This window comes from Urocampus carinirostris, chromosome 4 (assembly GCF_059441175.1).
Source record: "Urocampus carinirostris isolate Australia breed hairy pipefish chromosome 4, RoL_Ucar_1.0, whole genome shotgun sequence".
Lineage (NCBI taxonomy): Eukaryota > Metazoa > Chordata > Actinopteri > Syngnathiformes > Syngnathidae > Urocampus > Urocampus carinirostris.
In genome coordinates this window covers 48,470,511-48,496,151 of record NC_142352.1, presented here as the reverse complement: position 1 = coordinate 48,496,151, position 25,641 = coordinate 48,470,511, and the positions used below count along the sequence as shown (strand labels likewise).

General features: G+C 40.0%; 2 protein-coding genes and 1 pseudogene across 2 annotated transcripts in view; all 3 read left to right on the top strand.

Annotated features, from left to right (window-relative positions):
* The first annotated feature begins 4,257 nt into the window (after window positions 1-4,257).
* Window positions 4,258-16,261, top strand: krtcap3 (keratinocyte associated protein 3). Its single transcript, XM_088333297.1, has 6 exons — window positions 4,258-4,450; window positions 8,212-8,396; window positions 9,669-9,728; window positions 9,804-10,001; window positions 13,891-14,025; window positions 14,112-16,261. The coding sequence occupies exons 1-6, from the start codon at window positions 4,432-4,434 to the stop codon at window positions 14,181-14,183; spliced, it is 669 nt and encodes a 222-aa protein (XP_088189423.1). The 5' UTR covers window positions 4,258-4,431; the 3' UTR covers window positions 14,184-16,261.
* LOC148368059 (U2 spliceosomal RNA) lies at window positions 4,719-4,865 on the top strand (annotated as a pseudogene).
* An 8,836-nt stretch (window positions 16,262-25,097) lies between the features above and the next one.
* The window catches only part of LOC148368057 (frizzled-3-like), a 35,681-nt gene continuing 35,137 nt past the window's right edge, over window positions 25,098-25,641 (top strand). The window contains exon 1 of the mRNA XM_088334767.1: window positions 25,098-25,249. The gene's annotated coding sequence lies outside the window, so the exon portion shown is untranslated. The remainder of the gene's footprint in view (window positions 25,250-25,641) is intronic.

Sequence of the window (25,641 nt, the reverse complement as noted above, 5' to 3'; positions counted from 1 at the left end):
CTTGGTTCTGACTCTAAGAGTTTCAACCTCAAACGTGACGGTGTTACCGTGTACTACCGTTATCTCGGATCATTATTTAGTTACATTTGAGGTGCTAGCTAAATGTAGTGCTAAAAAAGCTGAAGGATTTAGCGGACGCAATAAAAGCACTGGCACTGTTTCTGAGTTCTTTGAACTCCTTCCTGGAGCAGTTGCGTCCTTTCCTTCATACAATGGCTCTATTGACTCACTCATAAATTAGTTTAATACCACCCTGGCTAGTGTCCTGGATTCAATAGCGCCCATAAAGCTTAAATCACGTCCTAAAAGACGCACGCCTTGGTTTACTGATGAAACTAGAACCCTTAAACAAGAATGCAGGAAATTGGAAAGAAAATGGCGCGCTACCAAGCTTGAGGTTTTCCATCAAACCTGGTGTGACAGCTTGTTAAAGTATAAAGCGGCCCTTGCCTCTGCAAAATCGGCCTACCTTTCTAAGGTGATTGCGTCTCAAAAGAACAATCCCGAAGTCCTCTTTGACACTGTGGCATCGCTTACAAGGCAACAGACTATCGCAGATAGTTCGACCCACTCTGCTCATGACTTAATGGTCTTCTTTACTAAGAAGATTCAATGCATACAGGAAGAAATTGCTAAAGACATTATTAATACCACACATATTAAAGGGCTGAAATCTACAGATGCACGACAGGGTGGCTGTCCAGGGAATTTGTCCAGTTTTAGTGAACTGTCACTTGATGATCTCAAATAGGTGGTGAATGCGGCCAAACCGACAACTTGCCAATTCGACCCACTCCCAGGTTCACTTATTAAAAGTATTTTTGGCGTCCCTGGACCTTCAGTTCTAAATATTATGAACAAATCACTCTCCTCAGGTGTAGTTCCAGCAGCTTTTAAGTCCGCCGTTATTAAACCCACACTGAAACGACCCAACCTTCATCCAGAAATCTTATGTAATTTATAGACCTGTGTCAAACCTACCTTTCCTTTCTAAAGTACTTGGAAAAAGTAGTGGCACAGCAGCTGAATTATTTCATATCCGAGAATAACCTTTTTGAATCTATGCAATCAGGATTCAGGGCTAACCACTCTACTGAGACAGCTCTGATCAAGGTAACAAATGATCTACTGGCAATGGATTCTGACGCTTCATCACTTTTGCTGCTGCTGGATCTTAGTGCTGCTTTTGACACAGTGCACCACAATTTCCTACTAGAACGGTTGGAAAAATTTATTGGTCTCTCAGGAACCGTCCTCTCATGGTTCAGATCCTACCTCTCAGATAGGACGCACTGTGTTAAATATGGCGAAATGACATCTGAGCCAGAGGCAGCACGGCGGCGCAGTGGTTAGCGCGTGTGCGGCACAGTTCTGAGATCGTGGGAACCTCCTGAGTGGGTTCAAAATCCCGGCCTTACTGTGCGGAGTTTGTATGTTCTCCCCGTGCTTGCGTGGGTTTCCTCCGGGCACTCCGGTTTCCTCCCACATTCCAAAAACATGCATTTCAGGTGAATTGGCCGGTCCAAATTGTCCCTAGGTGTGACTGAGCGAGTGAGTTGTCTGTCCCCGTGTGCCCTGCGATTGGCTGGCAACCAGTCCAGGGTGTCCCCTGCCCACTGCCCGATGATTGCTGGGATGGGCTCCAGCATCCCCGCGACCCTACTGAGGATAAGCGGTGCAGCTGATGAGATGAGATGAGACATCTGAGCCCTTTAATGTTACCTGTGGTGTTCCGCAGGGTTCAGTGCTTGGCCCCCTTCTTTTCAGCATTTACATGCTTCCATTAGGTGATATTATTCACAAGTACAATATCAGTTTCCACTGCTACGCAGACGACACTCAACTATATCTTCCGTTGGAGGAATCTGCCACACTAAACTGTGGAAATTTGGAGGCCTGCCTCATTGAGATAAAAGAGTGGATTTCACTCAATTTCTTGCGTCTTAACTCTGAAAAGACCGAAATGTTAGTCTTTGGTCCATCTAAATGCCGTGACTTATTCTCAAAAACTGCTGTGAACATTGACAAATGTCACATCACACAGAGTGACTCAATTAAAAATTTAGGTGTCATATTTGACCCTGATCTATCCTTTGAAACGCATGTAAAGAAAATTACTAGAACCGCTTTCTTCCATCTTCGTAACATTGCTAAAATTCGTTCTATACTGTCTCAGTCGGATGCGGAAATTATAATTCATGCGTTTGTTACCTCCCGTCTCGATTACTGTAATGCACTACTCTCTGGTCTCCCGAAGTCTAGAATCAAGTCTCTTCAGCTGGTACAAAATGCCGCAGCGAGGCTTTTAACTAGGACAAAAAAGTCCGATCACATCACACCGATTTTGGCTAACCTGCATTGGCTCCCAGTTAGCCTTAGATGTGATTTCAAGGTTCTTTTAGTATTATACAAAATCATACATTGACTTGCTCCCTCTTATCTTTCAGATCTGATTTCCCCCTATGTCCTGGTCCGAAGCCTACGTTCTGAGAGTGCCGGTCTTCTGGTGATCCCAAGAGCAAAGAAGTGTTTTGCTGGTTCGAGAGCGTTCTCCATCCGGGCACCGGTGCTGTGGAATGCTCTTCCCCCTGAGATCCGATCTGCAACCTCAGTGGAAATGTTTAAATCTAAGCTTAACACTCACTTCTACTCTATAGCATATGAATAACCTACTCTTTTCGTCGGCTCCAGAGCAGGGGAATGTCTGATAATATTCTGAAAAATAGTCTGTGTAATATAGTGTAATGATCTGTGAAGCCCTTTGAGACTCTTCGTGATTTAGGGCTATACAAATAAAAATGACTTGACTTGACTAGAGCGCTATTACAATGTAGCACCGTGAGTTAAAAAAAAGTGTGATAATGTGATAAAATCAAATACCTCTTTCTTTGTTATCTACCCTCTTAGTTGCCCTGTGGTTAGGATTCTGCAATCTTGCCGCTGTACCCAATGATGCCATCCCTATCAGTGAGAATAAGCCTCCCTTGGTCCCTTTTCCTCACATGGCCCTTCCATAAATAATGTATTCCTATTACAATTTACCAGTATTTTAAATTTATTAAATTTTAACAATTGTGTGTGTCTGTATTAGGCATATTGGGTTTATGGGCAGGGTTAAAGCAGGGGATTTTAGCTTATTATACACTAAATATTTTATAAAGCACTTTGACAATTTATTGCCTGAAAAGTGCTTTATATACAGATAAATGTGATAATAATAAACACAGTCCCATTAAACATGTCAGTAGTTTGTTTGCTATATTTGATAGAAGACAATGTATCAGGTAATGTTAAATTGAAAGTAAGAATATGAACTCTAACATTTTTAATGAGTTTGTATCATACATAAGTTTGTGTATTGTAATACAAAGATACTGTACATGGCTGTGTCGAAACATACCATAAAAGATAATATTCTGATGTAACGTATGATTTGGGTGATTCGTTGTTTGCAGCAATATTGATTTTGTGAAAAAAAACAACAACATGTATTTATTACATAAAAATATGTTTAACACCAAAAAATACATAGTGGCTAATCTCAGGAATGGATACAATTGTAATTACAGATTGTTTTCTTAAACAGTGTTTTCCACCCTACCATTTACTAACAAACATGGAGTAATTTCAGAGCTTTTTTTTCAAATGTTTTGTTGCTAAACACAGACATCTACTGTATACCATATGAAGTTAATTATAATAATCATCATCATCTAGAATAAACACACACATCTAAATGCAAAATAATCATTTATGGTTAAACGATTGGTAACACATAAAGTGGGCAGCACGGCGACACAGTGGTTAGCACGTGAGCGGCACAGTTGTGAGGTCATGAGATCGAACCTCCTGTGTGGAGTTTGCATGTTCTCCCTGTGCTTCCATGGGTTTCCTCCGGGCACTCCAGTTTCCTCCCAAATTCCAAAAACATGCATGTCAGGTTAATTGGCCGGTCCAAATTGTCCCTAGGCATGAATGTGCGAGCGAGTTGTCTGTCCCTGTGTGCTCTGCGACTGTCTGGCAACCAGTTCAGGTTGTCCCCTGCCCACTGCCCGGAGATAGCTGAGATGGGCTCCAGCACACATGCGACCCTACTGAGGATAAGCGGTGCAGATAATGGATGGATGGATAACACATAAAGTGCATTTTATATACATGGTGCCGATTTTCGTGAAAAATCTGTGTAAGAGAAAGATGCAGACATGAAATGTTGCTACAAACAGAGAATCACCCAAGTGTTCCTTTGTGGAAGTGTACCTAAGGTTATTTGAAGCAGATTCCCTTCCCGCAGGTGATTGTCAGGTAGGTCCTCTGACGTCATCCAGGAAGTAGCTCTATCTATGTGAAGCAGGTGGATCAAAAAGTTGCTGGTAAACAACGAACGTCAACAGAGATTCTATTAAAACGTCGGAAAGAGAAAATCCAGTTCAAATGAAAATGTGTACTTTTGGTAAGTTGCATACTTTTTAAAGTACTAAAGTGTCCGTTTTTGCTTTTGTGGTTTCGATAGATTCTGCCTGTCAAGTAGTTAGGCCTACTACTAAAAATGAGCATATCGCAATGCTTGTTAATAATAAACAGAGTATTCCTGCATTGCAGAGTATTTATAAAATGTTTCGCCTTTCCATTTGCTATAGCAATTGTACACTTCGATCAAAAAATCACCCAACCGCCGACAAAGTCAGTAGCCTAAAAACAAATAAGGTTCAATCCTTGACATCTCATTATCATATCAATTGTAATGAGATATAACCATGTGGCCATGATCTTTGATTTTTACAATCCGGAGATGAAATAGGAGCTTGCTCTGTCCACCCCACGCATCGGCCCGGTATTGCAGTACCTCCGGGAACGGTGCATTCGCAATGATCGCAGCAAGGCTTTAGGGCTAGGACCTTAGTTTGGCATTTTGGCTGGGAGTAAGTGTCCCGGCTTCTAGGCTTTGTAGCGTATTATGAACTGACCGATAATGGATAATGAATAACGAAGATAGAACAATAACCCTTAAAAAAAACCCATGTGAAAGAATTGGCCCACTTTCAAAGAGGAGTTGCAATGACGAGTCATCTAGATAAATCTAATTTATGTATTTGTTATGAAATGTTCATATATTTTGACCACTTGGAAACGCTGTAATGTGACGTGCGTCATTTCACCCATTCTGTCAACAGTGCAGTCAATAGAGTGCTTCGAGGTCCTAAGATTACCCACAATGCATTGCTGGCGGCCATTTTGGAAGTCCACAAAGCTTTTCACTTCATTGTTATTGTTCAGCGAACCAGTTAGATTCTACATTGTAATGCCGAATACGTGCCTTATTGTTGGCTGTTGTAGCCGAGGGGAAAAGGGTGGGAAGGGCTTCTTTAGACTTCCGAAGTGTGTTTACAATCAGGGGATTGAAGCTCAGGAGAAAAGTGAACGGCGAAGACGAATGTGGCTGGCAGCTATCAACCGGTCGAATTTGCCAAAGCTTGACTGTGTTCGTGTTTGTTCTGACCACTTTCTGACAGGTAAATTGAATTATTTATGATGTAGAAATAAATTTTAAAAAGGTTATGGGACATGTGTACTTCATGTACATCTGTCGACACCATTCAAGTATGGCTAGGTTAAATACTGTAGGTGTTGCTTCTTGAGTAACATTTCTGAAAAAATATTCTTAAAAGATCTAGATGTTGAACAAGTATAAACCAAGAATACATAGTAAATGTGCATTTCATCCACTTTGATGAGATATTTCTTCTCTCTCAGTGGATAACATTATTAAATAACTACTTCACCATACACATGTATCAAACAAACATGAAGTATGCGCTGTTTGCAATTGTATTTATTTTCAATCTTTGTTTAGATGAAAGGCTCATAATTAACACCTTTAATTTACAATGGCTGAGGGGGGCGGGATAGCGTTTTGAGTTTCAGTGTAGTATCATCCAATGTTCGCATGTTTTCGCCACATCACAAACCTTGACAAACACAGTAAGAGGATTCCTCAACAAATCTGTTGTAGGCTTCCATACTTTTGTAATTTTGAAAATCCTTCAGTTCACAAAAGGGACTTGGGTGGAAAATAAGATAGTTAACAAGTTCGATGTAAGTCACACACGGCAACAAATCGGGATCAGACTTCCAGTCCTTGTTTTTAATTTTGTAGGGATCCAATTTTCCAATAAAATGCAACTTCGCAGCATACCGCTCGCGTGCTTGCTTGTCTAAACTCTCCACGTAGTTTTCCACAGTGTTGATGGACAAAATCCGTACACAAACGAAGCTAGTTGAGTAAATAAATAGACAAACTGAGTAAATATTTTCTCCTCTCGCTATCACCGCTTGTAATCGACAGACTTCCAAGATGGCGGCACGAAGCCGTGTTACTATTTTTAGCACAAAGCGCGGAGCCCTCTATTGTACATTGCGAACTACAACAATAAATGTGTTTTTATAGCTATGTCAATTCATTTTATATTGCTTTTTTTATTGCCATTTGTGTTAACACAACTCAACAAAACCCACGAGTGTTAATATAAAAAGTGACACTCCGTTTGAACCGAACCAGGACAGAAGGTTTTGGACGTTTATTTCGTTTAAAAGACAATTTCTGAAATATTGTTGTGATTAGATCAACCAACGTGGTCCAAATGTCTTCCCAAGAAGTCACTTAAATATGTTTTAACCTATAGAACGTTTCTTCAGCTTTTTTTTTAACCATATATGTCTTTTGGAATGGATTCTTGTTGTCTTTTTAAACTTTTTACATGTTTAGGCTGTGTTTGAAAGGTTTAAAATTGAAGGGAGTATGTATAATATTTAACACCTCCTAGTGGTAAAAATATTCATTAGTATATAAAAGATTGCGGGCAGCACGGCGGAACAGTGGTTAGCGCGTGTGCGGAACAGTTCTGAGGTTATGAGATCGAATCTCCTGTGTGGAGTTTGCATGTTCTCCTCGTGCTTGCGTGGGTTTCCTCCCGGCACTCCGGTTTCCTCCCTCCAAATTGTCCCTGCGACTGGCTGGCAACCAGTTCAAGGTGTCCCCTGCCCACTGCCCGAAGATAGCTGGGATAGGCTCCAGCACTCCCGCGACCCTACTGAGGATAAGCGGTGCAGATAATGGATGGATGGAAAAAAGATTGATATAAACAATAAAATAAAATACACAAACTATCATATAAAACTCTTTAAAATAATTGTAGGCTGATCAATTTTCATTTATTTTATATATCATGAGCCTCACAGGGACCTGGGACAATTGTCTGCCATCTTGCTGTAAAGGAATAAATAATGCGGTTTCGTCACTTTGAGACTCCGTAGTATGTATTGTTCTTTGTGCTTTGTTTTTCACAATACAGCGACCTCTAATGGTCAGGAAATATACCAAATCTTTCTAAAACAATTTGTGTGGGTACAAACTTCCAAGCACGAATCTATCACTGTTGATTTTGGTATGAATTATTCTTTTAAAATCATAAATCATAAATATTTTAATCAGCGCACCGCGGCCGCGCAGTTCTGAGGCCGTGAGATCAAACCCCCTGTGTTGAGTTTGCATGTCCTCCCCATGCTTGCGTGGGTTTTCTCCGGGCACTCCACTTTTCCCACATTTCCAAAACATGCTTGTCAGGTTAATTGGCCGGTCCAAATTGTCCTTAGGAATGAATGAGCGAATGAGTTGTCTGTCCCTGTGTGCCCTGCGATTGGCTGGCAACCAGTTCAGGGTGTCCCCTGCCCACTGCCCGAAGATAGCTGGGATGGGCTCCAGCACTCCCGCGACCCTACTAAGGATAAGCGGTGCAGATAATGGATGGCTTTTAATCTGCAATTTACACCATTTGTTATGACTTGTCTGCCAATATTCAGGACGTAATCTTCAGAAGTCATCAACACATATACTTTTGAATTTCTAATATTTGTCATATTATCTAAAATCTTATTCTGAAAATGACACGATTAAAGCAAATGGAAACTTTCTACTTTCTAAAATTTTGACATAAATTTATATAACATTGCATAATGAAAGCCTTTCAGTCAGATTTCTACGTTGTTATTTGTGTAACCTAATAATTGTAACACATGTGACCATTGAGTTCTGTGATCCATGCATAATACATTAATGATGAGAAAAGGTACAAAACATTATGAATACTTTGTCTATTTAATTCAAACATGCACTTGGCGTATGTTCAACATGTTTGGCTTGTGTTATATTTGCAGATAAGGAAAATGGACCGAGAAGGTTAATGCAAAAGGGCTTAGCGCTGATCCTGGTGGGCCACATTAATTTCATTCTTGGCGCTATCGTCCACGGCAGTGTCTTGCGACACATTTCAAAACCCAGCCAAGAAATCACCACAGAATACACATCAGCTAATATAATTTCCATCACCTCGGGTCTACTGGTGAGTTCATTGTTCTAAATTCAATGCTGCAAAATGACAATATACTGTTTGGCCATGGGCCTAAGTAGTATTTACTGTAGTGCTTTTAGAGGGGAAAACATATAGTAGAGGTAAGATCTTAGGCCTGGGCCCAAACCCAACCTGTTCAGGTCGGTCCTCAAATGTCAATCATTAATTCGGGCTGGGCCGGGCTTTTCTCCCACTGTTAAATTAGTGACGTGTCGTCCGGCGATAAAAAAACAGCTTCTCCCGCAGGTTAAGGTCTGTTGTGTGCTCAGCTAGCTAGTCTTTAATCAACTCCTCGTCCGAATTTCCGAACCTGTAGTTGCTGGCTAAGCCCCGGAGGTTGGCGATGTAAATGTGGAACAACTCACAAGGCAACTGAAGACATTGCCGGAAGATTATCCGCCACGCCATGACGCTCTGTAAAGCTGCAATACAGTTTGCAAATTTCCTGGCGCGTCCGAGGGTCCAAAAGATGCATTGGTCCTCACTGCCCAGGCTATGGATAGGCATGGCCTGCCTTCCGCGTGTCGTTAGCGTCGAATAGGCCGATAGCTTAAATAACAGTTTCAAAAGATACCCACCAGCTGTACACGGGACTTGCAGATCGCCAGTCTGAGGAACAGAAGAAGGGGCGAGAGTGGAAGCTCCATCCTTGTCGCCAATGTTATTTTCAATAAGGCACTCGGAAACCGGCTCTGTGCACACTGTGGTTTATTTTCAGGATGCAATCTTATCACGACATTTTTCGGGAACCACACACTTTACGGTTGGTCGTCACACCGTCGTAACATTACCCTGTGGCTGTGAATACATGCGACACACTCATGTTTTCTTTGTCAAGGATTGGTGCAGCAATATTCACACTTGTGGCGTGTCCGCAGCGTGGTACTTCCTCCGCTACTCTGTGTTCAACAGTGCAGGCATGCTAATCGGCGCTGTGTGCGCGGCAGGTGGACTCATCGGCAAAAGTCACACTTTAGTCCTCCTACATGCTCCCCCTCACAAATAAAATATGCAAATTTGGGTTTTCTTGGTCCATCAAATCAAGTTAATTTATTGGGCTCGGATGGGCCTTCATACCCGTGGGCCGGGATGGATTTTTTTTGGCCTGGTCTTACCTTTACAGACAGCTTTCCTTTTGGTTGTACAGTACAACAAACACTGCTTAATTAAAGCAAAGTGGTAATCTGATTTTAAACAGTACCAGAAACGTATTCCTATCCTGAATTCCAATGACCAAGTATGGTTTGTTATTTCTAATTTCAGAGCATTGCCACTGGAATTATCGCCATTGTCGTGTCGAGAAATCTTCGCGTTCTGAAGCTGGTATGACTTTTTGGTCACCAGAGTCGCATTTAATGTTTAGTAGTTCATCTTGGATTTGGCTTTTACTCTTTTCAGCACTTTGGACTTCTTCTGGCCTCGTTCTTGAACGCGCTCTTATCGGCGGCGTGCTGCGTTGGTTTGCTCTTGGCCATCGGTGTCACTATAGCTCATGACGGCCGTGGCCTGATGCGAGGATGTAACGACACGATTGTGCCCGCCAACGCTCGCTCTCCTGTCAGCGCGCAATGCCCGTTCGACACCACGCGTATTTATGTGAGTCTTTTCAGTGTATATCATACAAATTATCTTATTTTTCTTTCTTAACTATAACAGGATGTACAATTACAAGTAAACATATAATTTACTATTTTTAAAGAGGCATAAACCACACAAGTGGACATCACAAAAAGGCAGGTTGGGGTATTGTCAAATTACAGCATAGTATTGACCCTTTGCACGTGACGTCATGTTTTCTTCCCCAGCAGAATGAGAGCCATGATGGATGGCAAGAATCACCCTAACGTTCAGCACTTGAATGAAAGTTTAAGTTGAAACAAATATCAATAACCAGGACAAAAGAATATAACCACCACTTTTTACGATGGTGATTTATTGCTGTGCGGTGGGCTGTTTTAACCAGACAAGGATCTCAGCTCGATTTGGAATTTTATCATATCACTTTTGACGAACACAGAAGACGGCAATGTTTATATGCAATTAAACAGAGTGGTGTTGTTCCGAGGCACAACACTGGCGGCCCTCGAGTAGTCCAGGATTTGCAGCAAATGATTTTACAAATTTTACAAATTGTTATCTTTGTGCCTTCCGACATGGTGAGCAACCTCATCTGATGGCTGCACAATATTTGTTTGACTAGTCATTGCCAATAGTGTTGAATAGTATACCTTATTTTCATACCCATTAGCACACTGTTTTAAAGGGCGCACTCTCCTGGGTTTGAAATTATTTTTTGTCTGCTCATATGTCGCACTGGCCTATTAGACGTGAGTCTCACGCCACAGCCTTTAATACCACAACAAGTGTGCATGTCAAAAAAAAAGCACCAAGAAAAAAACTGAATTTGATTCCGTTTTTGGGGTATTTATCACAGAGTAAAACACTAGATTACAACTAAATTGTAAAAAAAAAAGAAAAGAAAAGAAAAGTTTGGTTCTCAGATTTTCACACAAAGGCCTTGGAACTCTTCGTCCTCTGTCATAAAAAGTTGCGCCAAAGCTTAATTTTTCCGAGTCCCTTTTTTTTTTTTGAGTCACGGCACGTGTGGCCTTTCGGGAATTATGCCTGCTTTTGAAAACGTTCCAACGACAGTCCGAGCAAAAAACACCAGCCCACGCGTCTACAATCCTTTCACAAATTGTGGCTTAACCCGCCCGGCGCTGCCTTCTACTATTTCTGAAACTGTGCACCCATTCAGTCATCTATCACTCACATGCCATAACACCTCGTTTAACGGCCGGTTGACACCGATGTTTAGCCCCACCGGGGTGATAGCAAAAACGTAGTTCATTTGCGTCACTATTTTTTCACATTGGGTGTCAGATGGGCACGCATAGAGTCAAAATTTAAGAGCGACTGGACGGTATGAAAAAAACACCTGGTCTTCTGACATAGACATCCCTCAGGCATTCTTTCAACATGCCTTTGTCCATCCATTTGCTTGTGTGTATACGATAGCGACGACGCCCACAAACCAAACTTTTTAGCTGCAACGCCCACAATTCAAATTTTCGCAGGGAAAACCACTGTGCTGTCGTCTGTCACGTCCGCCAATAAGGCGTGCTGTGTGATAGTGCATGGCTCACATTTTAAAGGGGAAATCAACTTTTGTGTGCGCCTTAGGGCGTGAAAATATGGTAGCTTTTTGTTGTTGTTGTTGTCTACTGTTTACTAGCCTCGTCCACTGTTTACTATGGTTTACTACTGTCCGTCATGGTGTCATTACGTGGTTAGGTCATGTGTGTGCAAAGGGTCAATACATACGAAAACACAAAAACACCCCCAACCTCTAACTCACCTCGTCTCGACTTTACGTGGTTTGCTATATGCGTTTGTACTCAGAAACATACACACACAACAAAATATGAAATGAAAGCATCTAAGAGAGCAAACGTTTCAAGCTTTTGAAGTAATTAAGGGAAGCCATTTTTCGAACATTTTCGTGATTAACCCTCTCAAAGTGTATTTGATCTTCTTCAGTTTTAGAAAGAACACAGTATCTTTGAGACACACAGAAAAGAAAAGGGACCTTGGAGATTTCCAGTGCAGTTATAAAGATAGCTAGCAATGATGTGAAGGCTATAATTTTTTTGGAGTAGAATTCAATGCAATAGAAGTGTCTGTTACAGCAAATATTGATATTGATAGGGAAGGTTGTAGGTTTACCTGTAGAATAGCTAACATCGTGTCAAAATATCCCTTCCAAAAGTCATGCAGGGTGGGGCAGCAGTAGAACATATGACTCAAATTGCAAGGGGAGCCATAGCGTTTATCACACATATGCAAGACATCTGGATTGATGTGAGAAAGTTTGGATTTGAAATGATGAAGGCTATGCAGCACTTTTATCTGGATAAGCCCCCTAGCCTAGCATAAGAGGTTAAAGATTTTATTCTATAGATAACTCTTCCCCCAAAATTATCATCGATTTGTAGTCCCAGTTTACAAATGATCTTTTAAATTAAGAAACGCAGGTGGCCAGATAAATAAAGTGCACAATAAACAGCTAATACAGAGAATTCTCATGTATTGTGTGGGTTACGTTCCAAAAATAACTCGTGATAAGAGATATCTGTGAAGTACAAACCTTAACTTGTTTTACAATTATTATACAATTAAATACTCCATTATACATTGAAATCAAAGAACAACCCCTTTTACAAGCCCAAACATTGATTCAACAAATGAAAGTATGGTGTACTGTACCTGTAAACATTTTTCTAGTTTTTAACTAGCACCTACTTTCTTAATGGCTGTTTAGCCCAGGGGTTTTCAACTTTTTTCATGCTGAGATCTATTTTTTGTTACAAAAGAAAAGGGCACCCAGTTCGATATGCATTTCTAAAATATAAACTTATAATGTTTTAATTGGTTATCTTTTTACTGAATAAACGTTATTTTGTACACACCTTGGAGACACCAAATATTGCACACAATCCGCTTAAAACAAGCGTTATACGTCTGGATTTCAAATACTGATAAATATTGTCCGGAATATCTGTATTCATTTACTTTCGTAATAATTGTGAATCCAGTAATTGAGTCCCTTTTACATATGTACATCATGTGCAAAACAGATGTACCTATGCAAACTGCTGTTCCCTGTTTCGATTTTCCTTGCATAAATATTAATTGCATTTTGAATTTGGATAAACAAAAACGCAAAACACTTAAAATACACAATGTATTGATACTACAGTTGATAGATTTAGTTTCTATTAAATATTTGACACCCCTAAAAGAGGCTACATAGGATGCCAGTTTCTTATCTTGATTATTTATCTCACGGTTGTTCATTGTTTGGACTTAAGCACTGTTTACATCAAAGTCTACAATGGACAATCATGTTGTGTTTCTTTAAATTCCACACCCTGTAGGGCAGATCTACTTTTTGTGACCTGGGACATTTACTGAAAAGAAAAGGCTCGGGGGAGGACCCTTGGAACGGATTGAAATTTTCATCTTGAGGGTTTTTGTGGTACTATCCTCTCCTGTTTTTGTACGTTCAAAACCTATTGATATCTTCTCTCCTAAATTTGAGAATTTACTTAACTATAAACTTGTCATTTGATCTTTTGAGCCAGATTTGAACCAGCAACAGTCGTTCATTTAAATATATTTTGAAAACTGTAATAACAGTAACCCTACAGTTTTTAATGAGTCGACTAACCAGGGAAACCAGTGCTGTTGGTCTTATGTGGGGGAGCAAACCCTTGTCCAAAAAAAAACGTCCTGGAGAGGGACAGGTACCGCCAGGCTGTACTTGCCAAAGACACACCACAGAAAGTGGTGTGCCGATGACCCTAGCCGTAAAGGGATCCATGAACTGTAAAATCCCTGAAAAAATATATAATCTTGGTGCATGGCCCCTGGATTCCTCCCACTGCCACAAATGTTCTTCTTATTTTGTGGTACTACATTTTAGGACACCACCCTGGCGATCTGGTTCCCCAGTGTCGTGTTGGCAGCAGCCGAATGCGGGCTGTCTGTATGGTGCTTTGTCATGGGGCTTACTCTACGGGGCCTTCTGGCCAGCAGGAAAACCTTCTATGAACATCAGGTGTGTGTATCTGCAAGCAGTCAAGTGCTGCGCTTTTTTTTTCACGTAGATGTGCTTTGAGGTTCCTTTTCGTTCTTTTCTTACAGATTGAGGAAGAGGTGGAGTGCTCGCCACAAAGTTCGCACTTGATCGGCCAAATGTTTGACATTGAAGCCTGATGCAACAAAATGTTTGAAGTACAAAACGCCTGAATTACTTTTTATTTTTTTAGAAGTATTTGGTATAAAGTAGTCATTTTGGTAACAGTAGGATGACTCTTTAGTGTACGTTTTCCTCATCTAGTCCAGGGGTCTCCAACATGGTGCCTGTGGGCACCAGCGTGCCCCTTGGACAGTTAAGGTGCCCGCAGACCTGTTCTGAAAATAGCTTGCCAGTGACGGGTCATTGTGATTTTTTTTTAGTGAAATTATTTTTTTAATGGCTGGCTGACTGACTGTATTTAACCCTATTTCCAATAATTAAACCGGTAACAACAAAGTAATAACATGATAAGTTATTTTATAAATGCATATAAAACTGGGTGCCGTTGCGCTAATAATTAACAAAAGGTAGCACTCATCTTAAAAAATGTTGGAGACCTATATTTAAGCATGCACTTGGTTATAAGCTATATAGCTCAATTTTGATGATTAGTATTTATAAATAGATCTATTAAGCTACAAGCTAAATATGGCTAGCGAGTGACTACGTTTTCATCCCTAACAATAAAAACTGATCTACCTCTTTGCCTGCCCACTGTAAATAGCTAGCAGGCTTTCAAGATGAACTACACATTTGGTTAGGTAGTTTACTATGTAAAGCTATATAACTATATTATGTATATAAAACTATATTAGAAGAGGGCTATACCTAAAAGTTATATTTAGCTGGATACCAGCTAGCTAGTAGCTACATTTCATTCATTCGTATAAAACAGATCTACTTACGAGCCCACCCACCAATATTCCCTCTAATTTTCCACGGGTCTGAGCGTTCACACAAAGTCGGTGAGCAGCGCTTGAAACAACAGTGAGCAACCATAATCCCAAGTGTGGCAAAATAATTAATTATCAAACATGTCCAAAACTTGACATCAAGTTACATTTTGCTGAGTTTCCGGCAATGCAAAATTATTTTTCTCTTTTGAATGAATTGACTCATGTACTATTGCAAAGGTTGTACGGCCTACAAACGTCGTTTGTTCTTACAATTCTTTCACAAGATATCGATTTCTTTTTATTTTCTGATATATTTTGTCGCATAATATTAACATTTTTTGGGGGCTTATTTAGTCGGTTGTAAGATACAGAACTGTACTTAATCACATGTACAATGTTGGCAACAAGATTCACTTGATATAATTGGAAATTATTTGAATGCAACACAAACTTTCTTATTTTTTCCGTGTTTTTTTTTTCTAATTTTTTAAAAATTCCTTTAAAAAAATCTCATTGTGTTTATTTTTTCCGAGCTGTTACTTTTTTCTTTTTGTTCTCTATTTAATTTTTTCCTACATTTCTTTCTTTTTTTTCTGTCTTTTTTTCTAAATTTTTCCTTCTTTTTTCTCTTTCTTTTGTTTTTTTTTTTCTCAGCTTTTCACTACTTTTTCATTTTGGTATTTTTTTCTTTTTTGTTCTATTCCCCCCTTCATTTAAGTCATTTTGTGCATAATTTTACACAATATTTGGTCATGTTGGGATTAAAGAAGCAAAAACAACCCAAAGAGCCGGTTCCTTTTAGTGAGCCGAGCTGAAGAAGCCGGTTCCCGGACAAACTCTACTAACTTTACTCAACTTCGTTCTCCTTCGACTCGACTTCAAAATACCGCATTTAGGACACAACGTCAGGACAACCCGTGAATTTTTACCTTCATGCACTGTAACTTTGACTTGAGTCGCTTCTTAGTTGGTAATTTTGAGCCCTCATTTTTGTGCGCTGGCTAGATTTTCTTGTGCGCTGAGAATGTGCGAGCAGTGCGCAATTGCGCACGCGCGCAGCTTAGAGGGAACACTGACACCCACTGTAAATAAGCAACTAGCTTACAATATAAACTACATATTCGGATAGCTAGTTTACTATATAACTCTATATCAGGGGTCTCAAACCTTGTGCCTGCGAGCAACCTGGTGCCACCTAAGAATAGCTAAAGTGCCCGCGGACCTGTTCTAAAAATGGCTCAACAGTGCTGGGTCAGTGTAATTTTCTTATAAAATGTTTTTTTAGTGGTTGACTGAGACTATTTAACCTACTTCCAATAATTAACCTGGTAATAATAATAATAATAATAATAATTTCCTTGTAACATACAACCCCTAGAAAAAAGTATGGAATCACCAGTTTTGGACGAGCCCTCACTCAGACATTTTATTTTGTAGAAAAAAGAGATCACAAACATGAAGCAATCATAAGGTTAATCCAAAGTGCAACATATTGGCATTCAGAAACACCCCAAAAAAATAAGAAAATAAAACATTGCAATGGTCAGTAAATGTTACTTTTATAGAGCAAGTGCAAGGAAATAAATACAGAATCACGCAATTCTGTTGAAAAAAATATGGAATCAGGGCATTTTTACTTAAAAATAAGGACAGGCCCAGTCAATTTGCTTTCCTTAATTGGGCACCTGGCCTATATTAAGTCTGCTCCTTAGTCAGCCGTTAAAAAAAGTGCAGTTATCACACCTCGGAGGGCCTCTGGACTAAGTGGATTGGCAAGAATCATGGCTCCAAGAAAAGAGACAGAATCGTCAAACTTCTTGAAGAAGGTAACTCTACTCGTACGGTTGCCAAAGATGTGGGGTGTTAACAGTCAGCTATATCGAAGATTTGGATTTAGTACAAAAAGCATGGGGAGGTTGTTAAAGTCAAGTGTACTGGCAGGCCAAGACATGTAGGCGTCAAGACAAACTACTAAAGGTCATATATCTTGAGAACAGAAAATGCACGACAAAACAAATGGAGAGGAAATGGGAGGAAGTTGGAGTCAATGTTTGTGACAGAACTGTGCAAAATCGCCTAAACCAGACATGACCAAAGTCCGGCCCGGGGGCCAAATGCGGCCCGTGGTCAATTTTCACCTGGCCTGCAGCCTCCGTCATAAAATCAATAACACCTGGCCCGCGTGTAGAATTATGTACCGGTAATACATTGAGCAGCAGCGCTGTTACCTGCATGTTCTAATGCTGCCATCTAGAGGCTCAAATAGGAACAGCAAATTTATATGTGAGGCCCCCCAATTTTCTAAAACGGCGGCAATTAACAAAATGAGAAAAGTTGACTGTGAGGGCCGACGGTTCAAGGATGGGTGGAAATTAGATTATTTCTTCACTGAAATACGTGACAACTGTGTCTGCCTCATTTGTAAAGAGACAGTGGCTGTTTTTAAAGAGTTCAATGTGAAGCGACATTACCAAACAAAACATGCTGACGCATATGACAAGATCACAGGTACTGAACGCAGCGAGAAACTGAAATATCTTGAAGCTAGCTTAATGTCACAGCAGCAATATTTTATAGAAGCTCTAGGGTCAAACAAGAATGCTAAAAGGCTAGTTACGAAGTAGAAGCGCTGATCGCAAAGTATTGCAAACCTTTCACCGAGGGTGAATTTATCAAAGACTGTGTAATGACAATGGTAAAAAAATATCTGTCCAGAGAAGTAGCAAGAGTTTGCCAAAGTCTGCCTGGCATGAACACTGTGGCGCGCAGGTTTGAGGAGGTGTCATCGGACATCAAAAGACAATTTGGAGTCAGAGGAAAGGTCCTCTGACTCCAAATTGTCTTTTGACTTTTTTTCACTAGCTTGCGACGAAAGCACAGACACCTCTGACACTGCTCAGTTACTTATTTTTTTGAGAGGAGTGGACAACAAAATGAATATTACTGAAGAACTACTTGACCAACAGAGCCTGAAAAACCAAACAAGAGGAACCGATTTATTCTCTTCTGTTTGCGCTGCCGTGGATAACATGAAACTCCCGTGGAATAAAATTTGTGGGATAATTACGGATGGAGCTTCTACTCACTTAGGCAAGAAATCTGTGAGTTTTTGGCTGAAAAAGGACAGCCTATGGGAGAACTAAGTGACCCTATTTGGCTGGCTGATTTGGGGTTTCTAGTTGATATTACAAGGCATCTTAATGTCCTCAACACCAGTCTCCAAGGACCAGATGCAGTTATAAGCCAACTATATTCACATGTCAAGGCCTTTGGAATCAAGCTGCAACTGTTTAAAAGACACCTGTCGTCGACCCAGCCCAGCACTGCCCACTTTCCAGCGCTGCAAGAAATCTTGTCCAGATTCCCACAGAGCAATGTCAGTGTGCAAACAAGGAGTTACGCGTCAGATATTTCATCTCTGGCTGAAGAGTTTAAACAACGCTTTCAGGACTTTGGAGCAATCGAGAAGGAGATCACTCTTTTTTTCCTTCACCTTTCTCCGTGGACACAGATGATGTTCCAGACCATTTGCAGCTGGAGGTCATTGAGCTGCGTTGTGACGCAGAGATCCGCGATCAGCGCCAGCAGCTTACTCTCGCCAACTTTTACCGACAGCTGAATAAGGACAGGTTTCCAGAGATTTGAGCATTTGGTAAGAAAATGCTAAGCTTGTTTGGGTCGATGTATTTGTGTGAGAAGACATTCTTGGTTATGAACTTAAATAAGAGCCACGTGAGGACACAGCTATCGGACTCTCACTTACAAGACATCTTGCGCATCAATACTACTGCCATTGAGCCAGACCTGGCCTTTGTAGTGCACTCCAGATCTCAGTTTCACCCATTACACTAATGCGGACAAATCATTGTTTTTCATTGAGGGGGGTTATGTTTGTTTATTATTCTGGAGTGAAAGCCTGCAGGGTTGGACTGTAAGGTACGCACAAAGCGCGCTACACCTCTAGTGCGCACATCACCACCGCGCGCCCTGTCCCTGGGTCACCAAGCGAGAGGCAGAGAGAGGTGTGCCAATCAACATTTATAGTTACTGTCATATCTTAAATGAGCCCTGCACTTGTTAATATGAATTCGAGAAAGCTAGAAGGAGACCATCGTTGACGCTTTAACAGAAAAGAACAAGACTGCAATAGGCTAAGTAGAGGCACTTATGGACTGTGGATGACTGGATGAAGGTTATCTTCAGTAATGAGTCATGAACCTGCATTGAAACTAAATACTAGTGATATGTTTTGATTGTTATTTTTTTTCTCTGTTTTTATTTTATGATTCCTTATTTTTTTCCTCAGAAATGAGTGATTCAATATTTATTCCCCTGCACTTGCGCTATAAAAGTAACATTTACTGACCATTGCAATGTGTTTCTTAGTTTCTTTTAGTGTTTCTGAATGCAAATATGTTGCACTTTGGAATGACGTTCCGATTTTTTTCTTGTTTATTCTGCAGAATAACATTTTTGCGTGAGAGCTTGCCCAAGACTGGTGTTTCTATACTTTTTGCTAGGGGTTGTAGTAACAACATAATAATAACATGATAAGTTGTTACAGTATCTAACAAATGCGTATTAACTGAGTGCCCTTTGCACTAATAAGTAACAAAAAGTAGCTCTCAGCCTGAATGGGGTTGGAGATCCCTGAAGTACTCTCTTACGCAATATCATGTCATGCTTTTCAATATATATGAGACAGTTGTATATTTTTATTAGTGTCAAAGTTGTTTTGTACTGTCTTTGTTTCTTAAATTTGTTCGCTGTGTAGAATCAATTGCATTTTACAAATCTTTTAGAAGAGTGGTCAGCAACAACAGGGTCACAGACTGTTACCAGGCCGTGGGTTATTTGGTGACTGGTAGCACAGAAAGAAAAAAAGGTTTTTGTTTTCGCTTATACCGATTTAATGTGTTTTCTATCAAATTATTTTTTGTACAAAAACAAAATCAAAGTTTGAATGTGCGTCACATTGTGGTGTTACAGCTGTAGGTGTCACCGTGACCTAGCAATGACAAATCAGTCAACAATCATTGCTGACCTCATATCCTCAAAAATGGATACCACGGCAATTGATCCGGAATCACGGCAGTGAGAGGGGTTTGGGGTTTTTAAGGGTTATTGTTCTATCTTCGTTATTCACTATCCATTATCCGTTATCGGTCAGTTCATAATGCGCTACAAAGCCTAGGAGCCGGGACACTTACTCTCAGCCAAGAGGCCAAGCTAACGTCCTAGCCCTAAAGCCTTGCTGCGATCATTGCGAATGCTCCGTTCCCGGAGGTACTGCAATACCGGGCCGATGCGTGGAGTGGACAGAGTAAGCTCTTATTCCATCCCTGGATTGCAAAAATCAAAGATCAACACATGCCATTAGAGTCTGAAATGATCCCTAAGAGTAACCACAGCCAGTGCCTAATCCTAGCCACAAGTTCACTAGAGTACAGGTGTCAAAGGAAAAGGCTTTAGGTTTTACCTTATCATCACACCGTTTGTACTCACGGTGCAATATTGTACAATGTTGTTTTAGCTGAACTATTTTCCTTAATGCTCCATTACAAAGTAATTATTTCATCATCACACTATTTTTATTCGCAGTGTCACTTTGTACAATTTTTTCATGGAGCATTATAGTGTCCAGCCAAAAAAACATTGTACAATGTGGCACCATGATAAAATAGTGTGATGATGAGATGAAACCCAATACCCTTTTCTTAGACACCTAAAACCCTAGTGAACTTGTGGCAAGAATTGTCCGCTCTCACTGCTGCCATCTAGTTTTATTTTTACTTACGGTGCCAAGTGTAATGAAGCATTATAGGAAAGAGTTCAGCCAAAACAATGTTGTACAATGCGGCACCGTCAGTAAAAAAAGTGTGATGAGGAGATTAATCAAATACCTTTTCCTTTGTCATCTACATCCCACAGGGTCTAGTGGAGGGGAGGGAAACCTTTTTGATTTACACAGCTACGAAAGCAAAATATTTTTCTTTTTGAGAGAAAGAGAGCCCTACCATCTATTTTAACACAAAATTTAGCAAAACCACCTAACCCGCTCTCCAGAAAAACGTAAAATTTTCGGCGCATTTTATTTCTCTCTGTGACGTGTGGTGATTTTATAAAATTCATCAAATACTGTACTAATCATGCAAAAGCCTGTGTCCCATATCATCAAATATACCACTTTAAATTTGTCTCTCTCTCAAGGTTGCTTATGATCGTTGAGGCTCATTTTGACATTCATTTTTTTTCCATAGATAATGGTTTCAGAAAGAGATGCAAGACGAGGTCTTTTGTAAATATATCTAAAAAAAATGCTAATGAAAGGTTTATGGATGTATTTCCCTTCAGCACAGGACACATTGCTCTAAATGCTTTGCTGGCGGGTTTTCGTGTTTTGGTTACAGTTTGTTGTGTGAGTTTTTAAACATAAAGTGTTAACAGTGAACATACTGTACATAAATTAATGAGCTTCCATATAAAGGATTCTTTAGCAATGTACAGCCAAAAGGGGGTCTGTTCGTGTGAGACCTGTAAACAGTAGATAAAACTGTGCCCTTTATATCCTAGACCAAACAACTCTCTCTACTAGAGTATTTTCAGCTATGCACGCACAAACCCGACATCGTGTTAACCAGAACTGAAACGCTGAAATAAAATTTGCACTGAAAGCATTTTATCAGTTAGCCATATGTACTCATGAAAAGAGCCATATATGGCTCCCAAGCCACAGGTTCACGACCCCCTGGTCTAGTGTATGCACAGTGGATTTGAGCTTATTTCTATTATTGTTATTATTTATATTAATAATATTTTGATTAGATCAGGCCGCTAGAATAGTTTATAGACATTAAACCAGTCAGTGGTACAGAAAAGGTTGCCGATCACTGTTTCAGACTGAACAAGTATATATTTTCTTTATATTTAGCTTACCTTGTTTGTGACTCCTTTGACTGAACATTTTGATGTTGGGCAGTATGTCCGGGAATTGGGGCAAGCGTTCACAGAACACGCACACACACTCATGCTCGCATCACAGTGACAGAAAGGATCACATCAGATCAGCCATGAAACGGTTAATCTAGTGCTGTGCTCAATCGTGTGGAAGGGAATCATAGCACGCAGTACTAATCCTGACTGTGCGGGATAAATATTGACATTGTGCTGCTTGATACGATCACTCAGTGATCGGTCTGTGAGGTCTCGTGCCATCAAACTCACTTTCACGTTACCACATAAGCTTTTCAATTAGAAAAAGCTCTAAGAAGGATGAAGGAAAAGTGTGTTGATAATAATACAATAATGCCCTGTAAACATTTCTATGAACCTTTGACCCTACCTATGGCGTTCAATTATTTTAGAGGATATGTGTTTTTAAAAAGTAGTAATGTTTGAATTGATGAACTGATGTGGATTTTATAATTGAAAACAAATGAAAGAATCCTTATTTCAAAAAGGGAAACTTCCATTTGTGTGTATTTTTTGTTACACCACTGTGATCTTAAGTATTTTTTCAATATTAAAAAATGGAAATGAAGGTAAAAGAACGTGTCTTTTGAAAAGCTCAAAGAGTGGCATGCTGACAGAAGCCTCACCTGCCATCATGGAAATATGAAACTAAACATGGATTAAATGTTTATAATTATTCAGTTGTAAAGTTCTTTCTCATTAAATTTTACAATTTAAGGATTTTATTTTTCAAAATTGCAGAATTTTCAAATTAAACAGGGTCTTCCAAAAGTCTGTGGGACATTCGAAGTCCCCATATATCCTTCACTATGTATAATTGTAAGATAAAAGTTGTGCCATTTCAAAGCTAGAAGTTAAGATTTTTGTAAGGCTATTGATTTTTTAAAATTATTTTCAGACGCATTAATGGCGTTCACACATACAGAAAACACATTTTTGTTATTGAATTTGCAAAACACGAATCATGGACTGTAGTTCAACGTGCATTTTGCAAAAAAAAAAATTGTAAAGAAGCCAAAGAAGTCCATAGTGAGATGGCATGGTAAATTCATAACAGATAGCGGGACGTCCTTAACTTCAGAGGATGTGATTGAACAAGTTCAAATTGATTAATGGAGAAATTGAGTTAGCCAGAGTCTTGTGACTTTATTTTCCAACATGATGGGGCCCCAGGGCTCGACAGTTTCTGAACACAACACAGCCGGACAGATGGATTGGAGCGCTGGGTAGAATTATCACAATCTCATGTCCTGGCCACCCAGATTTCACACCATGCAATTTGTTTTGGTGGGGATTTGTGAGATGATTGGTCTATGTGCACCCTATTTTAGAACATGTGGATGAGCTAAAGGCAAGAATAACAGAAGCTGTTGCAATTATTGACAATGCAATGCTAGGACACGTGTATGCTTGATGTGTGTCATGTGACCAATAGTTCCCACATTGAATATCTTTGGACATTCTTCGTAAAAAAAATTGAGATTACAAGTTTCTGAATTTGCTATATGTGTTTTTATATCCCCCGCGACCCTACTGAGGATAAGCGTTGCAAATAATAATGTATGTTTTTATATCCTTTAACGGACAGTGTGAAATATTTAGTTCCTCCTAGTGGTACAAAAAACTTTCATTCAGTAAAAAAAATAAAAAAAATGCTTTGATTTTGATAATAGGCAAAAATACATAAACCATCATACAAATGTTAATTTTTTTAAAAGTCATAGGGCCAGAAATTTGTATTTCATTTACATGTTGGAATCCGCACTTAGGTCGCCGCCTTGTTTGTCCAGCATCTAGCCGCCAGACTAGACCGTGCACTTTGGCACTGGCCCTTGCTTGCACCTGACAACACAGTGCCATCTAGTGGGCAAATTTTACACACTGTGGCTTTAATAGTTTCAAAATGTGCCCTTCCATAGAGCTTTAACGATTGCGGATTTCTGGAGACCACACAAATAATCACGATTAACGAATATATTTTCAATTTTTTTCACATCTGTATTATTTGATACTAAAATATTATGAGCTCAATATTACATGTACTGTAAATCTTAATAAAGAAGAGCCATTTAATGGTCAAGGAATCATTCCTTTTTTTAAACAACTACAGCAGTGTAGGATTTCAGCCTTTTAGGTTAAAACCTTTTGAGGAACAATGCAGAGGTGAGGTAACAGGTCGTAAGGTATTTTACTCAACTAGTCAGTAACGTTTTTGAACTAAGTGCAAATGTGAGGTGCACCATGAGGAAAAAATACTCTAATTCCAACTCACACACCTAAAGTTATTATAGCAGCAGAGCACATACTGTAAATGTATTTTTGCTTAGCTTCAAGTTTTACGATTTCAACACATCTAAAGTGAATACAGCCAACAGCGACAGACAAAAGTCTCTTTTCTTTGCTTCAAGTTCTTAGGCGTTGAAAACAAAGACTGGTACACAGTAAAAGGAGGCATGTTATTAAAACACAGTTACTAAAGGGGACGGGGAGGAAGGAAATAACGGTAATAGGAATGTGAAAAATATTCGTGAATATGAAAAATAATCACAATTTTACAAATTTGCATATTCGTGACAGCCCTACCCATAATACAATTTAGCATATTACAGTGTAGTGCGTTTGCAGATGCCAAGAAGTATGATTGGGTGCACACCTTAGCCCGAAACAATATAATTTAATAGTATTCGCTGGCTAACAACAAGTCAAGCCATCCAGCCATTTTTTTTTGTAGTTGCATGGATTTTTTTTCTTCGTAATGGAGTATTAGCTATCTATGCTTTCATTTGAAAGGATCAGTATGTAACATATTACTGTGCTGGGGCACGCATTACACTTGCTTGTAGTGATAGTATTTGCAAGTCAAGCCATCCAGTAATTTTCCCTTGTGGCATAGACCATTTTCCCTATCCATGCTTTTATTTAAAAAAAAGAGCAGCGAGTATACTTCATTCTTACATTAAGGTAAAACCATAAAACGTAATTTCTTATCCTACAGTTTGTTTATTAGTTGTTTGCTTGCTCTTTTAATAAAATGACAAGATGTTGGTTCATGTATCTGTAGTTCTCTCTGTGCCTCATCAGACACGAACCGTTCCGCATGTCTCGGCTCGGCTCAATGAAAAAAAAAATCCCAAAATGTTAATCCAAAAATCTGTTCCATCTGCGTGTGCACATGACCTGTCCACTACCAATTGGGCGCGCGCGCGCTCGCGTTGATTGCGCGCTCTCGCGCCACGCGCTGCAGCCTGCAAGCGAACAGTGGTGGACGACTGGAGCGGCGCAGTGAACGGAACCACCGAAGCCTTCGAACCTTTTTTCAAACGCCGAATTCCCAGGTAAAATCTGTCTAGTGTTAATATTTCAATTGGACATTGCAAACACCTTTTCAAGCAATCTCTTCCGCGGCTGGGACACGTTTACGCGACAGCCGCCCCCTCGTGATTGATGTGCTTCCACGGGAGCGCTGTTCGTCTAACTGGCGAGGAACCGAGTCCGAAAAGGAAACGCAGTGATGCGTTCGCCATTTCCGACCTCGTCAAGCCAAACCGCTCGAGGTTTACGTTCGGACGTGTGCGACAGTCTGAGCCTTGACGGAGGTTTGGGTTGTCATTAGCATAAAGGTAGCTAACTAGACAAGTTGCCTCACGCTTAAAGGTCTACGGAAGGCTGCATGTCGCAGGTGTCTGCTAATTAAGCTCACGGCGCGTCCATTTTGATATATTTAATT

What these genes read in the sequence shown, in the direction of transcription:
- krtcap3 (XM_088333297.1), top strand. An exon ending in CCATCACCTCGGGTCTACTG is followed by an intron (nt 8,397 to 9,668) that starts GTGAGTTCATTG and finishes TTCTAATTTCAG; the next exon opens with AGCATTGCCACTGGAATTAT. An exon ending in TCGACACCACGCGTATTTAT is followed by an intron (nt 10,002 to 13,890) that starts GTGAGTCTTTTC and finishes ACTACATTTTAG; the next exon opens with GACACCACCCTGGCGATCTG.